At 41.0% G+C, this 17,862-nt stretch overlaps 1 protein-coding gene across 1 annotated transcript; it reads left to right on the top strand.

Moving 5' to 3' along the window:
- Positions 1 to 10,614: 10,614 nt before the first annotated feature.
- Positions 10,615 to 15,214, top strand: casq2 (calsequestrin 2; the record flags this gene model as incomplete). Its single annotated transcript, XM_083997436.1, has 11 exons — positions 10,615 to 10,851; positions 12,509 to 12,593; positions 12,760 to 12,860; positions 12,970 to 13,081; positions 13,527 to 13,600; positions 13,678 to 13,808; positions 13,927 to 13,972; positions 14,053 to 14,107; positions 14,362 to 14,462; positions 14,583 to 14,657; positions 14,744 to 15,214. The coding sequence occupies 11 exons, from the start codon at positions 10,615 to 10,617 to the stop codon at positions 15,050 to 15,052; spliced, it is 1,326 nt and encodes a 441-aa protein (XP_083853562.1). The 3' UTR covers positions 15,053 to 15,214.
- Between the last annotated feature and the right edge of the window lie 2,648 nt (positions 15,215 to 17,862).

The raw sequence follows: 17,862 nt of genomic DNA, 5'->3' as shown, positions 1-17,862 counted from the left end.
GTTATTCAGGGTCAAACTGACCATTGACAACAACATTCTTGATCAGTGACAAATCAATAGCATGGCAGCTGAAGTGTCAAGTGTAGCTAAACTGCTGATACAGAGCTGTGGTAACAGGAAGTTATTGATATGATGCAGAAAAAATACCAGGTTACTTTTCATGTGAAGAAGCTAACCTTATCCACAATTATCATTCTTGCAAGTTGTAATGTGTGTAGACAAAATAATTCTGCCCTCAGATATCAATAAGCATCTGCATCTCAGCCGAGTTCTCAAAATTGTTGCAAGCTCAAATGAGAAATTTCCCTGAAAAAAAAAAATAGTTCCCTGCTAAAATTTTAAACTCACAAACAATGCTTGTAAAGCTCTTGTAGAGGTTTTATAACTGAAGCTACACTCACATGTTACATTTAAATTTTTAAACGCAACAAAATCGATCTGCGACAAAACTGCGCACCATGCATCCAGTTACCAATCACGTAAACCAGGCATGCGCGAGGCGCTGTAAACAGGAAGCAATTGCACACTCTGCAGTTGATAAGTTGAGAAAGCAGAGAGACCTTATACCAAAGTCCTCATATTAGAACGTCTCTGCTTATACTAGTAACAAGGAACAACGACCACAGCTGCAGTGTCAAAATGCTGAACTGAAATGGACAACAGCAACTAGCAAAGACAGACAACAAAGGTCAGTTAGCCAGCCTAACAGTTACACCTCGACCATGAACAGACAGGTCAGTAAACAGAAAAGGCTTGACCAACGTCACAACGGTGTATGAACGGTTTTTACACAAATAACCGCATGTGTGTATTTTAGCTTGTGGTTTTCACTGAGCTAGTCCCACAATGTTATATCGCTTACTTGGTAGCATTTAGCTGCATCTTAGCCCCCTCCACCTTTCCTTCGCCTGACATCTGGTGTTCCGTCGATTTCTGCTACTTGTCGAGAACTGTTGTGGTTTTGCGCATGTGCAGATCCGATTGTCCAAATTTAATTACCGCGATATTTTTTTAAACCCTGTGTTGCAGTGTCCTGTCGATTTCTGCTGCTTTGTCGAAAATTGCTACCGCTACAACCAATCGATCCTAATCAAAAAATAGCTATAGGCTTGATATAGGTAGACATTTCTACCTCTATATCAATTAGAGGCATAAGTGTTTTCTTCTCTCACGTGTCTAATATACAAAAACTGTAATGGAATTTATTTCAGGGGTAGCGTATTTTGATAGTCCATTAAATAATGCTCCTGCTACTCTATGCATTCATGTAGCCTAAGACTATCACCTCACTGACACTGTAGGGTGAATGGCAGCATATTAACACAATTTTGATATTTAAAGCAGAAGTAAGCGATCCAGTCGTTTTGGCTAACTTCCTGTCAGCAGATGGAGTTAGCAGTCCCCGCCCTCGTCCCTACGTCACCACATTCAAGCGCATCCCTTGGCTGCACACACAGAGAGGACCGCCCCTTTATGCCGTTCTCTCTCCTCATTGGATCAAGGTTGTAGGATACAATGAAAGTTTTCTCCTCGGCTTACAGCAGAGTGACTGACAGACCCGTGTTTCGGACCAAACACTAAGTGATTGCCGTCGGAAGATATAACTATTTAAAGGGATAGTTCAACATTTTGGCAAATTGGCCCATTGCCATAATTGCTATAGTCATAGCAGTAGGTTCGTTAGCTTTAATTGTAGGTGTAAGCTATTTTTAGTACAGCGGAGCGCAGCAGCAGGCTGCTCAGAGCTACGCTATGGAGGCTAAGGGAATTTCTTGGTTTCCCTCATCAAACTCATCAAATACAAAATCCCAAAACTCCACAGCGCTTTTGTAGACAAGTTGTGAGCTGCACAATCACCACGCTATGAGATAATGACGGAACGATACGAAACGGAGCCGTTTTCGAGGTAAATTCATACAAAACCGCTGATGCGCGTTGCGTTCAGGGACAGTTTTTCAGCAAGCAGTCTCCGTATTTACCCTGTATTTACCTCGAAAACGGCTCCGTTTCGTATCGTTCCGTCATTATCTCATAGCGTGGTGGTTGTGCAGGTCACAACTTGTCTACAAAAGCGCTGTGGAGTTTTGGGATGTTGAATTTGATGAGTTTAATGAGGGAAACCAAGAAATTCCATTAGCCTCCATAGCGTAGCTCTGAGCAGCCAGCTGCTGCGCTCCGCCGTACTGAAAATAGCTTACACCTACAATTAAAGGTAATGAACCTACTGCTATGACTATAACGATTATGGCAATGGGCCAATTTGCCAAAATGTTGAACTATCCCTTTAAAACTTAGCTATATTAACACAAACATTCCGCTTACTGCTTTAAAGCTGCCTATAAGAAAATTGAATTTGAGCCCACTGTCTTAACATTGGTGTATTGTAACTTATCTATCAGACGATGTAGCCCAAACTTTGTGCAAAATACTATTTTCGAGTAAATCCGGGATGAAAGTGTGTGTTTTTTTTTTTCGCATTGGATACTGCAGGCGCACAAATTATGTGTCAGCCTGCTCACGATTCATCAGCCACTGATATTGGATCCGTCATCCGTCAATCAAACGTCTGACGCCCATAATTTAAACCCTGTGTTGCGGCTTGTCAGTCCACCCTGTTGTTAACGGATGTTGTTGTTGTTGTTGATGATAATATGCTGCCATTCATCCGACCGACAGTGGCAGTGACGTGGTCTTACAGTGTAGGGGGAGCATTATTTGATAGGATGTTATACGCTACCCCTGAAATAAATTTCATTACACTTTTTGTACATTAGACACGTGAGAGAATAAACACATAGCCTACTTTATGCCTGTATTTGATACACAGAGGTAGAAAACCTAAGTATTTTTTGATAGGGTAGCTTGAATCGATAGATAGACCTATCGGTTTATGCGGCAGTAGCAATTTTCGACAAAACTGCCAGAACAGAACACCGGCCGATTTCGTGGAGATGACATCTCTGTAACGCACGCCCCCTGGTTCCTGGATTCGGTTCTGATTGGTCCACCACCTTCTTCCATTTGCTGGTTATGTTGTCAGGCCACCAAATGTCCCAGTGAGTCATACTGAAAGGTCTTTACCTGATTTTCGGGCTTGTGGATGCAATATCTCAAGAACTCCTCAAGGGAATGTCTTCAGACAACAAACATTCACTCAGAGTCATGGGCAAATTTGGTCGTCTAAGGTTAAACGTCAAGCTTTGACTTTAAACTCCTAAATTTCATACCATTTTGCATAACTGGTTAAACAGATAGCCTAAGTAATGTGAATTGAAACAAGTCAACAATAATGACAATGAAGTTGCCTTAGCTTCATACTGACGCTGGGTGTTCCCATTTACACAGCTTTGACAGTTTGACAGCTATTGAGTTGTGGCTTGGCCAGTGTGACCTGTCTTTGCAGCTGTTACTGAAGTTTGAATTACAGTGTTTGAAGCAAATGTAGTTTAGAAAACAAGCACAACATTTTCTCATTCAGGCACACCTAACATGCACTTGCCAATTCGTGTTTTGATCTGTAACATTGGCAGAGAAATCTTTAGAGGCGACGCATGGAAACTTCCATGCTGAACATTAGTTAGCTAACACAAAAACTGTTCACGTTAGCTACAATGCCGTGAAAAAGTATTTTCCCCCTTCTTGATTTCTTACTTTTTTGCATATGTGTTGCACTGAAATGTTTAAGATCATCAAACAATCGTTTAGATAAATATGATGATTTCATCTATGAGGAAAAAAAAAAAAAGCTATCCAAAGCTAGCTGGCCTTGTGTGAAAAAGTAATTGTCCCCCTTGTTAAATCATGGCTAATGTGATAAACCACATTTTTTGGAAAGCTGAATTCAATTTCACTATCCACACCAGGCCTGATCACTGCGATCCACGGTGAGGGCCATTATCCACAAATGGAGAAAGCTTTGAACAATGGTGAAAACCTTCCCAAGATGGCTGTCCTACCAAAATACTCCAAGAGCAAAGCAACAACTCACCCTGGAGGTCACAAAAGAACACAGAAAAACTTCTAAAGAACTTGGCTCAGTTAAGGTCAGTGTTCATGATTCAACAATAAGAAGGAGACCAGGCAAAATTTGCATTCATGGGTTGCAGCGCAGTTAGGTAGTTTTGTATAGCCTTTTTTTTTTTGCCTTAAATTACTGGTCTGCATTTATTGCTGTCATTGTTTGTATAATTTAATGTCAGACTAGATCAAAACTTTAGTTAGATAACATGAGTGATTATCATCTTTACAAGAGGAAGTAGTAAGAGGGTTATGTGTGGAAAAGTACTGCACTGTCATCCAAGGCCAAGGTATGCAAGCAGATTTACAGACAATGCTACGAGTTAGTACATGACAGATTTATTGTATTGAAAACTGTGTTCGATGAACAGGTAATTCTGGCTGTGACTTAACCCAACCGGCGTGTCTTTGATGTGTGTTTATCCATAATCATGCAAAATGACTCCTGTCACTCAAAGAACATGACTTTATTTTCATTTAATTCATGGCATGACCTCAGTGTGCTGTGAACACACATGCTATATGCTCAGAAAGAACAATATGTGTGCATGTAAGTAGGCACAGTGTGCAAGTCTGTGTGTGTGCATGAATTAGCATTTCAAACTTTACGTAACATTACGTTTATGGTTCACTTGTTCCTGTGGCACTGTCCTCTCTTTTGCATATGTCAGCTCTGCCTTGGGGTTTCTGTTGCTGTTGTGGTTGATCTCTGACACTAGAGGCCAAGTTGACGCTTGGTCCAGACAGGCTTATGATAAAGTCAGATGGCCTCTGGTTATTTCAGTCAGTGCTTTGCTGTCCTTAGCTTGTTTACACCCCAGGGAAGCTTTGCATCATATGAAGCATCACGTTAGTTTTGGCAGAACATTAAAGTTGTACTTTTAGTGGTTGATCGTTATCAGCTGTTTGCAATATGCCTCAGAAAAAGTGACTAATTGACAGCTGTTTGTGACTGACTGACTACAGGCCAGCTATTAGGAATTATAGGGGACAACATTTTCACAAGTGGTGCCCAGATCTACACTCATACCAGCAACGCCACACACCCTCAACTATACTGAGCTACCAAATGAGTCTATAACGAACATTTCCAAATCATATGTAAAAGAAGCAACCAGGCAGCATCCTCTGTTTTACATGTCCACTACCAGATAAAAGGTTGGACACAACTTCTCATTCAATGGTCTTTCTTTATTTTCATTACTTTCTACATTGTAGATTCAAGACATCAAAACTATGAAGGAACATATTATTATTATGTTGTAAACGCAAAAGTGTTAATTAAAGCAAAAAAAAATCTGTTGCCTGACCTAAACCCAACTGAGATGGTTTGGGATGAGTTGGACTGCAGAGTGAAGGCAAAACAGCCAACAAGTGCTCAGCACCTCTGGGAACTCCTTCAAGACGGTTGGAAAACCGTGCCAGGTGTCAACCCGGCAAGATGAAGCTGACAGAATGACAGAATCAAGAGACGCTGTCATCAAAGCAAAAGGTGGCTACTAATCTAAAAGAACAAACACATTCTGCTTTGTTGAACACATCTTTGTTTCCTGCTTAAGTCCTTATGTGCTCCTTCATAGTTTTGATGTCAGTATGAATCTACAAAGTAGAAAGTAATAAAAATAAAGAAAAACCATTGAACAAGACGGTGTGCCCAAACTTTTGACAGGTAGTGTATAAATTACTTTATGAAATACAATAGATTGAGTTAGTTCTTTAAAAAATTCTTTAAATCATACTGTCACTGCCATATTCTCCCGATTACTTTAAAGGTAATTAAACTTAAAATTAAAGACTGGAGAAAATACTGCAAAGCAATATACAAGGAGAACAAATCACGAGCAAACAAATTAATGTTAACTTATCAAATTCTGCTCTAAGGGTTAAAAATAATCAAACGAAATAAATAACGTGTATGAATCCTCTTTTGACTTTACTGCCCTCTAGTGGTGGACTGTACCATACTGTGAGAACAGAACTGGTTTACATCCACAGCCGTCCTAACTTGTGTAATATATGAATCATTTAAACAGAATACATTTTGTGGAAATATTTCAGAAATAAATTACATTTATATTTACTGAATTTGGTTTTCAACCCTCTCGAGTCCCACAGTCTGTCTGGCCGCCACTTTGGTGTGCCATACAAAATCCATAAAGTCAGTCTCAGTGGGTTCTGACAACTGAGCTCTATTTCTGGGCCGGTTGTTCTACTGACTGCCATTTCTACTACCTGGGGAAAGCACAATGACTTGTTTACTCGCTAGTCTAAGAAATGCTGCAAATTTTAGAATCAAACTTCAACACCTAAGTCGCCAACCCAGCGGTGGGAAATAATTGGCTTACTGGCTGTTGCTTCTGTTTCTAGCACTTCTTTTCTTGTAGTGAAGTTAGCATGCTATACAGCTGGCCAGGCCATTTGTCACTGCCCAACAGCCAGTCACTGGGAAAACCTCTTGGCAAAGAACCACCACCAACACCTGGCAAGAAACCATGTTCAGTGACAGAGAAAATCCTTCTAGTACTCGATTTAACTTCAATGAAACAAGATAAATTAATAATACAATTTATTAAAACTACTGAGTTTATTAGAGATAATGAAGACAGGCAGAACATGCAGGGAAAGAGAGTGAGGGAATAGCATGAGGCAAAGGTCAGGCATGTCAACCAAAACTTTTAAATAATTTTTAATCATAAAACATTGACAAGGGGCATTTGATTCTTAATGTACATTTTGCTGATATGTAGGCTACACGTTTACACTTTGCCATTTTATTTCTTTCTGTTGTCACATAACAAAAGTGTTACCCACTCTCCCTTGCTGTATTTTTCTACCCTAATTAATAATGTGGTAAGTGTTGCAAAGCCATGTTTCAGATTGATGCAATATTCTGCTCTTTATTGTGAAAAGCATCAGATGTTCTGGTCCCCCACTGTCAGTTCATTTCAACACACATTGTGTCGTAACGTGCTTTCATTACACTGGACCAGCAGAGAAAGTCCTGGTGTTTTTAAGAAACATCAGATCACTGAGATGTTATATTATTGAGATGTGCAGATGCTGAATACTGTCCACAGACCAAGTCAAACAAAAACAAAAGGGTCATTCCTGTTACCTTAGATTATCTATGCAAAGTCTTCCTTCACAATATTTGCACATGCAAATTACATTTGCATGACACCAGTTTGATGGTTGTATTTGCAATGCAGATGGATTTCCCTTCTTTATTTTACAATAAGGGTCCAAATCAGAAGGTAATCTCAGGCTTTATACATAATGCAAAAGATATTCCAGGGAACTTGTGAGATTAGAATCATGGTGTTATTGTAACCCTCTTTTCTACTTCTGTCATCTGTTCCTGCAGAATCGTAGGCCTATAGCTCTTTTCATTCTCTCTCTCTCTTTATTTCTAGCTCTTTCTACTTTGTGTTTGTGCTCTTTGTACTTACTGTTCCATTTTTCTCTTGTTTCACTTTACAGAGGGAAAAAAAAGTCAGCACAGCGTCCACCCGCTGGCACTGCATAGTCAAACATAATCTTGGTGGTGGGAGTCATGCACTCCAGCAGCGTCGGCTCTGTGGGGGAGAAATGCCGCCTCCTCAAACACAGTATCCAGACGTCACGCCGAAGTGTCTTTCAGCAAGACAATGGATCACTGAGGACTCCATGCCGCTGAAAGTGATACCTTACAAGCTTGAATGAAGACCCAATTTCAATTTCTCACAGTACCAAATGGTACACATTTGTTTTCTTCATAGAACTAGAAGAAAAACAAAGAAAGTTAATTTGATAACTTGATAATGAAGCAACCACTGACAGTTTCAGTGGCCTCAGACTTTTGGAGTTACAGAAAACATACAACTTGATGTGTCACCTGAAAATGTGCAGCATTATACTGCCATCTAGTGAGAGCAATTTGTTCCTGTTTGATAATATGTGTTTGTGATGTGTGTGTGGGAACTTTCTGTACCCTACTACCTTTTTTCTTTATCAGCTGGAGGAAGTATCAACATTTTGTGTGCCTAACATTTTGAAGGTCATGCTGCAGTATCTTTCTCCCTCACACATGCGCACGCACTCAGCACCAACTGTCCAACCAAGGCAGAAAAGATTAAAAAAGTAAACAAAACATGCACAATGGTCGACTGTGTTTCTGTGAAGCAGTGACTACACTAGACGTCTTTGGTCTTCACTCTATGGGCTGCTCACCTCCTAATGGTGTGGTCTTCTAAAACCTGGCAGAAGGTTGGTGCAATATGGAAAAGATGATAGATAATTGCATATTTTACCTTCCTTGAATGGAGGTAAATGGGAGGTCAAATCAGACTAAACCACAAATGTACAATGATAATTAATGACTATAAAATCTGTGTGGGCAGTTTTCTGTCTGTATTTATGCCCTAGTAGAAATCAGTTTTCTTAATCAGTTTCCTACTGTGAACATGGAGTCCATTATTTAGGGTTTGTGATTTTATTCCCTCCAAAATTGTCTGTGCTTTTGTCATTGGCTTGACCTGGCAGGGGATTTAAAAATAAATAAATTAGAACACCACTCTTTAATGCTGCAGAGAGGTTTCCAGGTTCTACAGAATAAATATCAATTTATGCAATTTGGCTTATTTCTTTAAAACCACTTATCTTAGAATTGAACTTCAATCTTTTCATATTTTACTCTTGTGTGGCTGTGAAACTGAATCTGGATAAGTTTAAGTTCACTTTTGAAGGTGAGCCTGTGTTTTCCCTCCAACTAGATGAGTACCTCTGATTGGTCCAACCTGACCCTTCACCTGGAGGGGACCCTGACCAGTGCTTTGGGTCACTTTCTTGACAGCTGGAGGCGTAACATGACAGCGGCAGAAAACGCTTTAGACAAGACGCTGGCTGAGGAGAACTTCAGGGATGTCATCTGGTATCTGGTGGTGATGATCGGCTTATTTGCCTTCATTGTTGTGGCCATGCTGGTGAGCACAGTCAAATCCAAGAGGAGGGAGCACTCTGACGACCCCTACCACCAATACATCGAGGAGAACTGGACTGCTCAGTCACAGCAGGGCAGGGTTATTATCAACTAAGGAGCTTGATAGTGCACATTCAGGAGCTCACAGCAGATCAACCAGGCAACATACTGTATGTCTTCTCTATTGCATCAGAAAAATAAAATCTAATTGATGATTTAACTTTTTTTACTTTATTTTTGACCCATTACTGTCACTTATACAGAAAATGACTCCTAACATTTACTGCATTTTCCCCTCACAGTCATGTTAGATGAACTCATTTACACCACACATCATATTCCAAGTGTTCATACTTTCTCAGTCTCAGCATTGGTGTTTGGTGTTGAGGTAACACACGCTGCTTCTCCAGTGCAGGTGATCTTCTGTAGCCTGCAGTATAGACCATGTCTCAAATCAATGAGAGTGAGAAAAATGAATTGATAATCATTGAACAGATAATGACTGAACAGAGATTGAGGGCCCATGCTGTTGCAAGTTAGCAGCTCGTATACATTTTTACCAGCAGAGGGCAGCAGGAAATCTATTAAAAGCAGCAAGGAAACCATTGTAGGTGAAGACAAGTGCAGAGATGAAGAAGACTACAGAGGGATGTAAAAAATAGGGGATCAGCTGCTGCGGATTTGTCACCAGCATAGAATGAATGGGATTACTGAACATGAAGTTTAAGACGAAGATCTTTAATTTAGTGTTTTAGTATTTTGTTTGAAGAGGAAAATTAGTTAAGCTGCTGACAAATGAGGCAGATCAAATTCTGACAATGGTTTTCAACAAGCAAATCAAACCTCAGTCAAAGATAAGGAGTATTAAAAAAAACTCCAGATCCTAAATGCATAGAATCACATCTGCAGGGTGACAGCCATGATAACCTGGCTATTTAAGTTGCCCTTTGAACACCTGTTGGCATATTTGTCCCCTGGGCTGCTGCTAAAAAAAAATCTCCCTTTTCTTCTCTAGCACCAACCCACACTGTATCTTTGGTCCTCATCTGAAAACCACTTCACCCCCCCAAAATCTTTGGGGTGCATCTCTGTCATCTCACTCCACCGACTCCATCAGAGAGACGTCACAGGGGGGAAAGCACTGTAACACACTGTTAAACAACCCCGCCGTTGTCCTCTACTATCTCTTTTCCTCACTCACCACTTTATTTTTAGCTTTCAAACAACTGGTCTCCTAAAAATGGGCCTGTCCTGCACGGGCAGGGGAGAGAGGATCACTGCTATGTGTGGTATCCACCCCCCCACCAACCCCACCTCCCCTCCAGCACCATACAGGACCGACAGCACTTCTCTTTCGGCTTTTTGTCTGCAGGGAGAGGGCGTCAAGGAGTGATCACACTGGGTGAAGGAGCCGCTGGGTCATGAAGATGCTTTAGAAACTGGATTTCTGGGGACAGCTTGGGATGCTTGAGAACTGCCACTCAAGGACCACTTTTTACATATAAAACTTTCTGAGGCTTTTCCTACCCTTCCCCCCTCTTTCACAGGGCTTAGGTGACCTTTCTTTGTTGCTTTATAAGTTTTATATTGTTAAGTTCAACCATTCTCTGACTGTTTGGAGTGGGTGGTAGCTGTGGACCATGCTGTCCCTGTGGTTGTTCCTACTCCCTTGCCTGAGTCTCTTGCCTGTGGCGCCGGCCGAGAAGGGCCTGGAGTTCCCACAGTATGATGGGAAAGACCGGGTCCTAGACATCAATGACAAGAACTACAAGAAAGCCTTGAAGAAGTACAGCATGCTCTGCCTGTTTTACCACGAGCCCATACCAGACAGCAAGGAGCTACAAAAGCAACACCAGATGACCGAGCTGGTGCTGGAGGTAAAGTATTAAGAAGAGGGAAATGAGGTGAGGGGGGGCAGGTGGAGAAAAGGTGTAGGGTCGGATTAAAGGATCAGGAGAGAGTGACAAGAGCAGGGCTACAAAAGAAGTGGTTTTGGTGGTGGAGGTTTCCTCAAGGTCAGTGTGTAAGTGCATGCACTCCATGAATGCTGTTGTCCAGTGAGATACAGTGCTGTCACTTAAGGTTATTTCAGCCCTAATTCGATGTGTGCTCCAGTCCCATAGAAATGCATGAGGGTTGTTCTCCCTGTGGCTCTGCTGTTTTGGCAGAAATAGGCCAAGAGCTCATTTGTTTTATGTTTTTTAGCCATACACAGCATGTGAAGGGCACAGCTGCCTTCTCCTCGACCGTGGCTTTTTGTGGACTTGTCAAACTCAAAATAAGAGCGCTTGAGGGTGTTTTGCATTCAAGCTCAGCTAAGCAGCGGGATACACACGTAATTGATAGACTAAATAAATCTCTTTGTGTGAGTCCCATACAGTAGGAAAAAGTGTGCCCTGTCTCGTGTTACACATGGCCGAGGGTGAGGTGCTCTTTGATCTGTTGGGGGTAATCTGAGCCCAGTCATGCAGTCCTGATATTAGCTTTACTTATTTTACACTGCACAGGTGGGCCATGTTACTATAGAGTCAGACATGGCCAGTGACCATGGAAAAAGAATAGACTATTTGACATTTCGTGACTGCTGCTGGGTAGATGCAAAAATACAACATATTTGCTACTTTGTCCAAATTATCTTCAACTTGCAGTCAGATAGATTGTGCATTGTTTACATCCATGTTTGCACGCTAACTGTTTTCTTCTTCAATGCTAATGCTACATTTGTAGGTGCTGTATCACTCCCATTGTAGATCAGTGAAGTATGTGGCAGGATACAGTACTTGCAAAGTCATGTGTGCACATGCAATGCACATGCAAAACCTGAGTCCACTTGTAAAGATAAGAAAAGAAGAAAAGAAAACACAGGAAGTTAGGTTTTAGGAAAATATGTATTAAAGAAAAGACAAATAAAACAGACCATGCACATAATATACACAACTTAAGTCAGAGAAATGAATAATGAATATAATAAAACCATTGCCATATACAGTAGCTCTGGTAGTGGTGAAAAGCTCTGCTCGTGCACTGAAGACAGGACATTAATCATGAGATAAACACACTTGTGTGAGAATCATTTGTGGCAGCAGAGTCCCAGTTTAAATCGCTCACCTACTGTACTTCACATAACAACAGTTGGAATAATTATATGTGCTCTTTGGTTATATTTAGAACAAGGCAGTCTGGATGATTATGTAACTGTTCTTTATGGCCCCTGGGTGGCTTGGGCACCTCTGTCAGATCAAGATGTTGCCAACTTTGGTAATGATTTCTTTTCCCCTAAGACCTTACCTAACACTGCAGACAGTCAAGCTCCCATCCATGTTTTTACAAAGGCAGCTTCACTAAACCTTTTAGTTTAATTTCCTGAACCCCAAATGAATAAGATTTCCCTTTGCCTTGTTTCTTTACATCTTTTGTGTTACTTACTTTACTGTATTTGTCATTGTCATAATAACACAGTTATACACACAGTTCTGTCCTGTTCTCAACATTTACTCCCCAAATCACCTTTTTTCTTCTTTCTTTTGGCTCTAGCTTGCAGCTCAGGTTATGGAGGAAAAGGAAATTGGGTTTGGTATGGTTGACTCCCACAAAGATGCAAAGGTGGCAAAGAAACTGGGTGAGTATTTAAATGCAGCACAAACTTAATTTAGCCTCATTTATTTGCGGAGTGGGATTAACATGTCTTGAAAGAGGATTTGACATTAATCAAATGTATTTAGTCTGGGGCTGACTAACTTTAAATGCACATAATCCTTATGTTTGTACATCTCCTTCAATCACAGGTTTGGTAGAGGAAGGCAGTGTATATGTTTTTAAGGACGACCGGGTGATCGAGTTTGACGGCCTGCTCTCTGCGAACACCCTGGTGGAGTTTTTGTTGGATGTGAGTCGGCTGATTTTGAGGGCAGATTCCCAGCTGCCAGGTCTGATCAACACCAAAGCTGCGAGCTTACCCCAGAACCTCTCTCTCCCCTCTCTCTGTCTGTCTCCAGCTATTAGAGGAGCCGGTGGAGGTGATAGGAAATGCTCTGGAGCTGAGGGCCTTTGATAGGATGGAGGAAGAAATACGCCTCATTGGTTACTTCAAGAGCGAAGACTCCGAGCGTGAGTGTGTGTGGGGGGCCGTCGGCGAGCGATGATATGAATGTGAAATTTCATCTCGCTACCTTGTTAGACCGGTCTGTGGCTCATGCCCTTCATTATACCATGAGTGCATTTTAACCCCCTCATCTCCATGGATTTACAGATCCATTTTTACCACTGCTGCACACACAGCTGCTACTTCCCCTCTCTCACATGCACTGTAGTAGTTTACTGCTGGTGATGAGCCACAGCTTTATTCCATCCGACCAACTGTGGGAGCATTAAGTGGAGGTCAAAGTTCAGCTATTTCCGCTCCCTGATGTGCAAATGTCATGTATACAACGGCCAAAGAAAGCACAAACAGATGTGTGATCAAGAAAAATAGGCAAATTCAAACAAAACCCTGATGCACACAGCTCAATGCTGCACAACTCATTTTCCCCATCATGTTCTCTTTTATCCCCAGATTATGAGGCATTTAAAGAGGCGGCAGAGCAGTTTCAACCCTACATCAAATTCTTTGCCACGTTTGAGAAATCTGTAAGTAACAAACAAGACGTACAAATATTTCAACAAACACATTACTGCTGCTGAGTGTGCTGCCGCCTCTGCTTCAGGTGGCCAAGGAGCTGACTCTGAAGCTGAACGAGGTGGATTTCTATGAACCCTTCATGGAGGAGCCTGTCACCATCCCAGGCAAACCGCACTCCGAGGAGGAACTGGTGGAATTCATAACTGAACACAGACGGTAAATAAAGAGCAACACTGACCTACAGTAACTGCTCAAATGTGTATTTACCAATTCCTGTTTCACGTTCAAAAAAAGTGGTTGGGATCTATTGTAAACACAAGTGTCTTCTCATCAGACCAACTCTGAGAAAGCTGCGAGCAGAAGATATGTTTGAGACCTGGGTGAGTGATGACTTTGACTTTAGTTTTCTCCTGACTGCAGACGGCAGCTTCACAGTTATGTTTCTCCTTCATTTTCTCAGGAGGATGATATCGAGGGCATCCACATTGTGGCCTTTGCAGAGGAGGAGGATCCTGGTAAGAGCTGATTCCCTGGTGACTGTATCTTGACATTTAATCAGTGTAACTTCACACGGATTAAAGATGAAATAAACAATACAAATGAACAATAAAACATATCAAGTACTAATATAATAAGTAAAAGACAAGAAAAATGCAATGAAAAAGCTAAACTTAGGAAGTAGGTACTTTGTTAGTCGCCAAGAAATAGTCCCATCCCATTTTTGTCTTAGGCAAAAGCTGTTTCATATGTGATGTTGTGTTTCTTCCAGATGGCTATGAGTTCTTGGAGATCCTGAAGGAGGTTGCCCGGGACAACACTCACATACCTGATCTCAGCATCATCTGGATTGACCCCGATGACTTCCCCCTGGTGAGCTGTGACACCTAAACAAGCACAGAGAGGAAAGAAATCAGGAAAATGTCAAAACAAAGTTTGTAACCCACCGCATTCATTGTAATTGTAATCTGTACAATTGTTTTTCACCTTCAGCTGATCCCCTACTGGGAGAAGACCTTCAAGGTGGACCTGTTCAGACCACAGATTGGAGTAGTCAATGTTACAGATGTAAGTATGTGACTAGCCGACAACCTGCTGGACATCTTGTGCTGCTTTGATATGTTGGTGTGACCGCTGTGTGTGTCTGTGAGCAGGCCGACAGCGTGTGGATGGAGATGGAGGACGAGGAGGATCTGCCCAGTGCTCAGGAGCTGGAGGACTGGATCGAAGATGTGCTGTCTGGCAAGGTCAACACCGAGGATGATGATGACGATGATGACGACGACGACGACGATGACGACGATGATGATGATGACGACGATGACGACGACAATGATGATGATGACAATGATGATAACAACGATGGGGATGACGACGAAGATGACAAAAGTGATGACGATGAGGATGATGACAGCGATGATGACGACGACGACGATGATGATGATGATGATGATGATGAGTAATTTATGAGATTATATACATCATGACTCCTCAGTCTCTATTCTTCATGCTGAGTTGAACATGGACTAAGAAATAAAACCAATTATGTGCCTAACAGTGTAAATAAACCTGGAACAGGTTTGAGTTTCAAAATAAAACATATACAGTATATGTATGTGTTTAAATGTCTGGAGCAGACATTCACCTCACCTCACATTATGTGACATTCATTTATACATCTATAAATGACTGTTCATAATAAACTACTGTCAGTGTCCACTGTTTCTTTAGGAACACAGTTTGATTCCAAGTGTGGACTCAAACTTTAATACCAACCACATGGTGGAAAGTAACTTAATATATCAACTCAAATACTTTATTTTACAATCTAAGGTCATTTTTCTTTAGTATTTGAATACACTACATTTTAGAGGGAAATATTGCAACTTTTGCCTCTCTGCTTTTATTTATGGGTTACTTTTCAGATCAAGATTTTACATTAAACAAAATGTATTGTTCAATAAAATACAATGTTGAGAAGTGTCAGTGACTTCTAGTATTTGTGACTCGTGGCCACCTACAAGAACATGAGCAAAAACAAGAGAAAAATCCAGCGCACTTTTGTACTCTTACCAATAGGCCTACATACAAAATGCTGGATGTGGGGCTTTTATTTTGGAAACATGATTCAGTGAAATAAACTGTGGCCCATTACACTCAACGTCAATAAACCAGGCTTGGGTGGTAAATGCGTCTTTCTCCATCCTCCTTTCAGGTTAACATGACTTGTAATGTTCGTTGTAAAGGTAAATTTCTACCCTGGGGTGTTACAGTGAAAACACTGTAAAGCCACATGCTGACACGCTCTTCATTTTCAATAGCGAATCTCTAATCTCCCCCTCTCATCTCTCACTGCTTCGTCGTTCTCCATCAGGTTTATTTCTCACCTGAATTAACGGCAGCAGCTGCACAGGGAGATAATATTGTCATCACACTATTGGATTGAAGCAGCAGGAAAGCTCATTTCAATGCTAATTCTCCATGTTTCACTTCCCCTCTACACTCATGCCTTTGCACTTCCCTTGGATTCTTTCTCTTCTTTGCCGTGACTCATTGTTTGCTCCTCGTCTCTCTGCACAGTCAAAGAAAACACAATTTGCTATCATGAGGGAGGTTTCCTGATCCATTTGTGGGCAGACGGTGTCACGTGCATTTACACAGACCTACAACAAACTCCTTGTTAGGTTAGCTGACTTGAAAATGTTACACAGTATTTCAGCCTCAGAAAGTAAAGCAGCAGAATAAGCTTCAATACAAACCTACACTATAGGCCCAATCATTTATTCCTAACTCCAGTTTTGGAGAGAATTTGGCTTTTAAATGTGATTTCTGGTGTCATTTCTCAGCAAGAAGGTTCTGGGTTTGGACCCTGGGCCTGAGGCCTTTCACTGTGGAGTTTGCATGTTCCCACTGTGCTTGTGTGGGCTCTCTCCTGGTTGTCTGACTTCCTTCCACAGTCCAAAGACATGCACATTAGAGAGGTTAATTAGTGACTTTAAAGTGCCTATAGGTGTGAATGTGAGCGTGTGACGTTCTTCGTCTCCACATATTAGCCAACAACCCTGGTACAGCTAATGTATGGATGTGAGCCATAAATAAAGGAACAGCATAAATAATAAAATTCATTTAAAATGAAGTGCAACTGATGTGAAGCGAATGTGTTAACCACAACTAGAGCACCAACATCTTTTTTTTTTTGCTATCAGTACTTAGGTGCTTGCTTTTTCTTACACAGCAACGTAATTATTTCTATTTGGTTTACACATAGTTAAACCATGTGAGAAAAATCAGTTTTTGTTGAATAAAATTATGAGGTTAATGAGCTCCATAAAAATTTGAATGAGAATAAAAATGTTTCCTGTTATAATTACAGAACTACATATAGCTATCATCATGAAGCTTCTGTTAAGTGTGTAAGCTGTAAGTGCTACTTTAACTGACCATTCACTGTGCTAATAGAAGACTGGGCTGACATGCCTTTCAATCACATTACATTGATATAACACATTTAAAAGGTCAATACAAATATTTATTTATTTTTTATTACAAATGTGACTTTGACACAGCCGCTGTGACTTTACATTTTCTGTGGTATAAAAGACGACAGGGACAACTTAAGACTCATGACTTGTCAGCTGCAGGACACACTGTATCTTCATATTTCTTATCTTCATTAAATTCCCTTCTTTCTCTTTCTCGCTCTCACACACACACAGACACACACACACTTGAAAACTTCACATGTACGCCGAGCAGATCCTAATATATGTATAACTGAGGCACATGTGTAGTCAAGAAGTATTTACAACCATTGACACTCCTAAACAAAACTACACCGTCGGTGACCACAGCAACACTTGTGTAAATATTAATTTACGACATCACATGCCTCCCCACATACAGAAGATCTTAAAAAATACAGATCAAATATTCAGAGAAATGAACAGACGCAGCAAAGGGCAACTCCAGTTCCAGTGGTGGTAGATAGGTGGCAGTACTGTGACACTTTGTGTCTCCACAGACAGAATACTGACAGCAGTTAAATACTGACACAGGGTTGAGCTAATTTACACTAAATTATTCATTTTCTAACACGTGTTTGAACACTTGCCAGCAGGATGTAAGTGCTCATCAATTTTAGATAGGGGTGTTTCTTCCAGAGGGGAAGTTTGATTTTTTCGAACAGCTCTTCAAATCTAGTTTTAACTTTTCATTCATATATTTGATGCATTGTCTTCTGCAGCTGAGAACCTCATTGCTCAGTGTGTTTGAC

This window comes from Trachurus trachurus (assembly GCF_905171665.1).
Source record: "Trachurus trachurus genome assembly, chromosome: 21".
Classification (NCBI taxonomy): Eukaryota; Metazoa; Chordata; class Actinopteri; order Carangiformes; family Carangidae; genus Trachurus; species Trachurus trachurus.
This window is presented reverse-complemented; position numbering and strand designations above follow the sequence as displayed.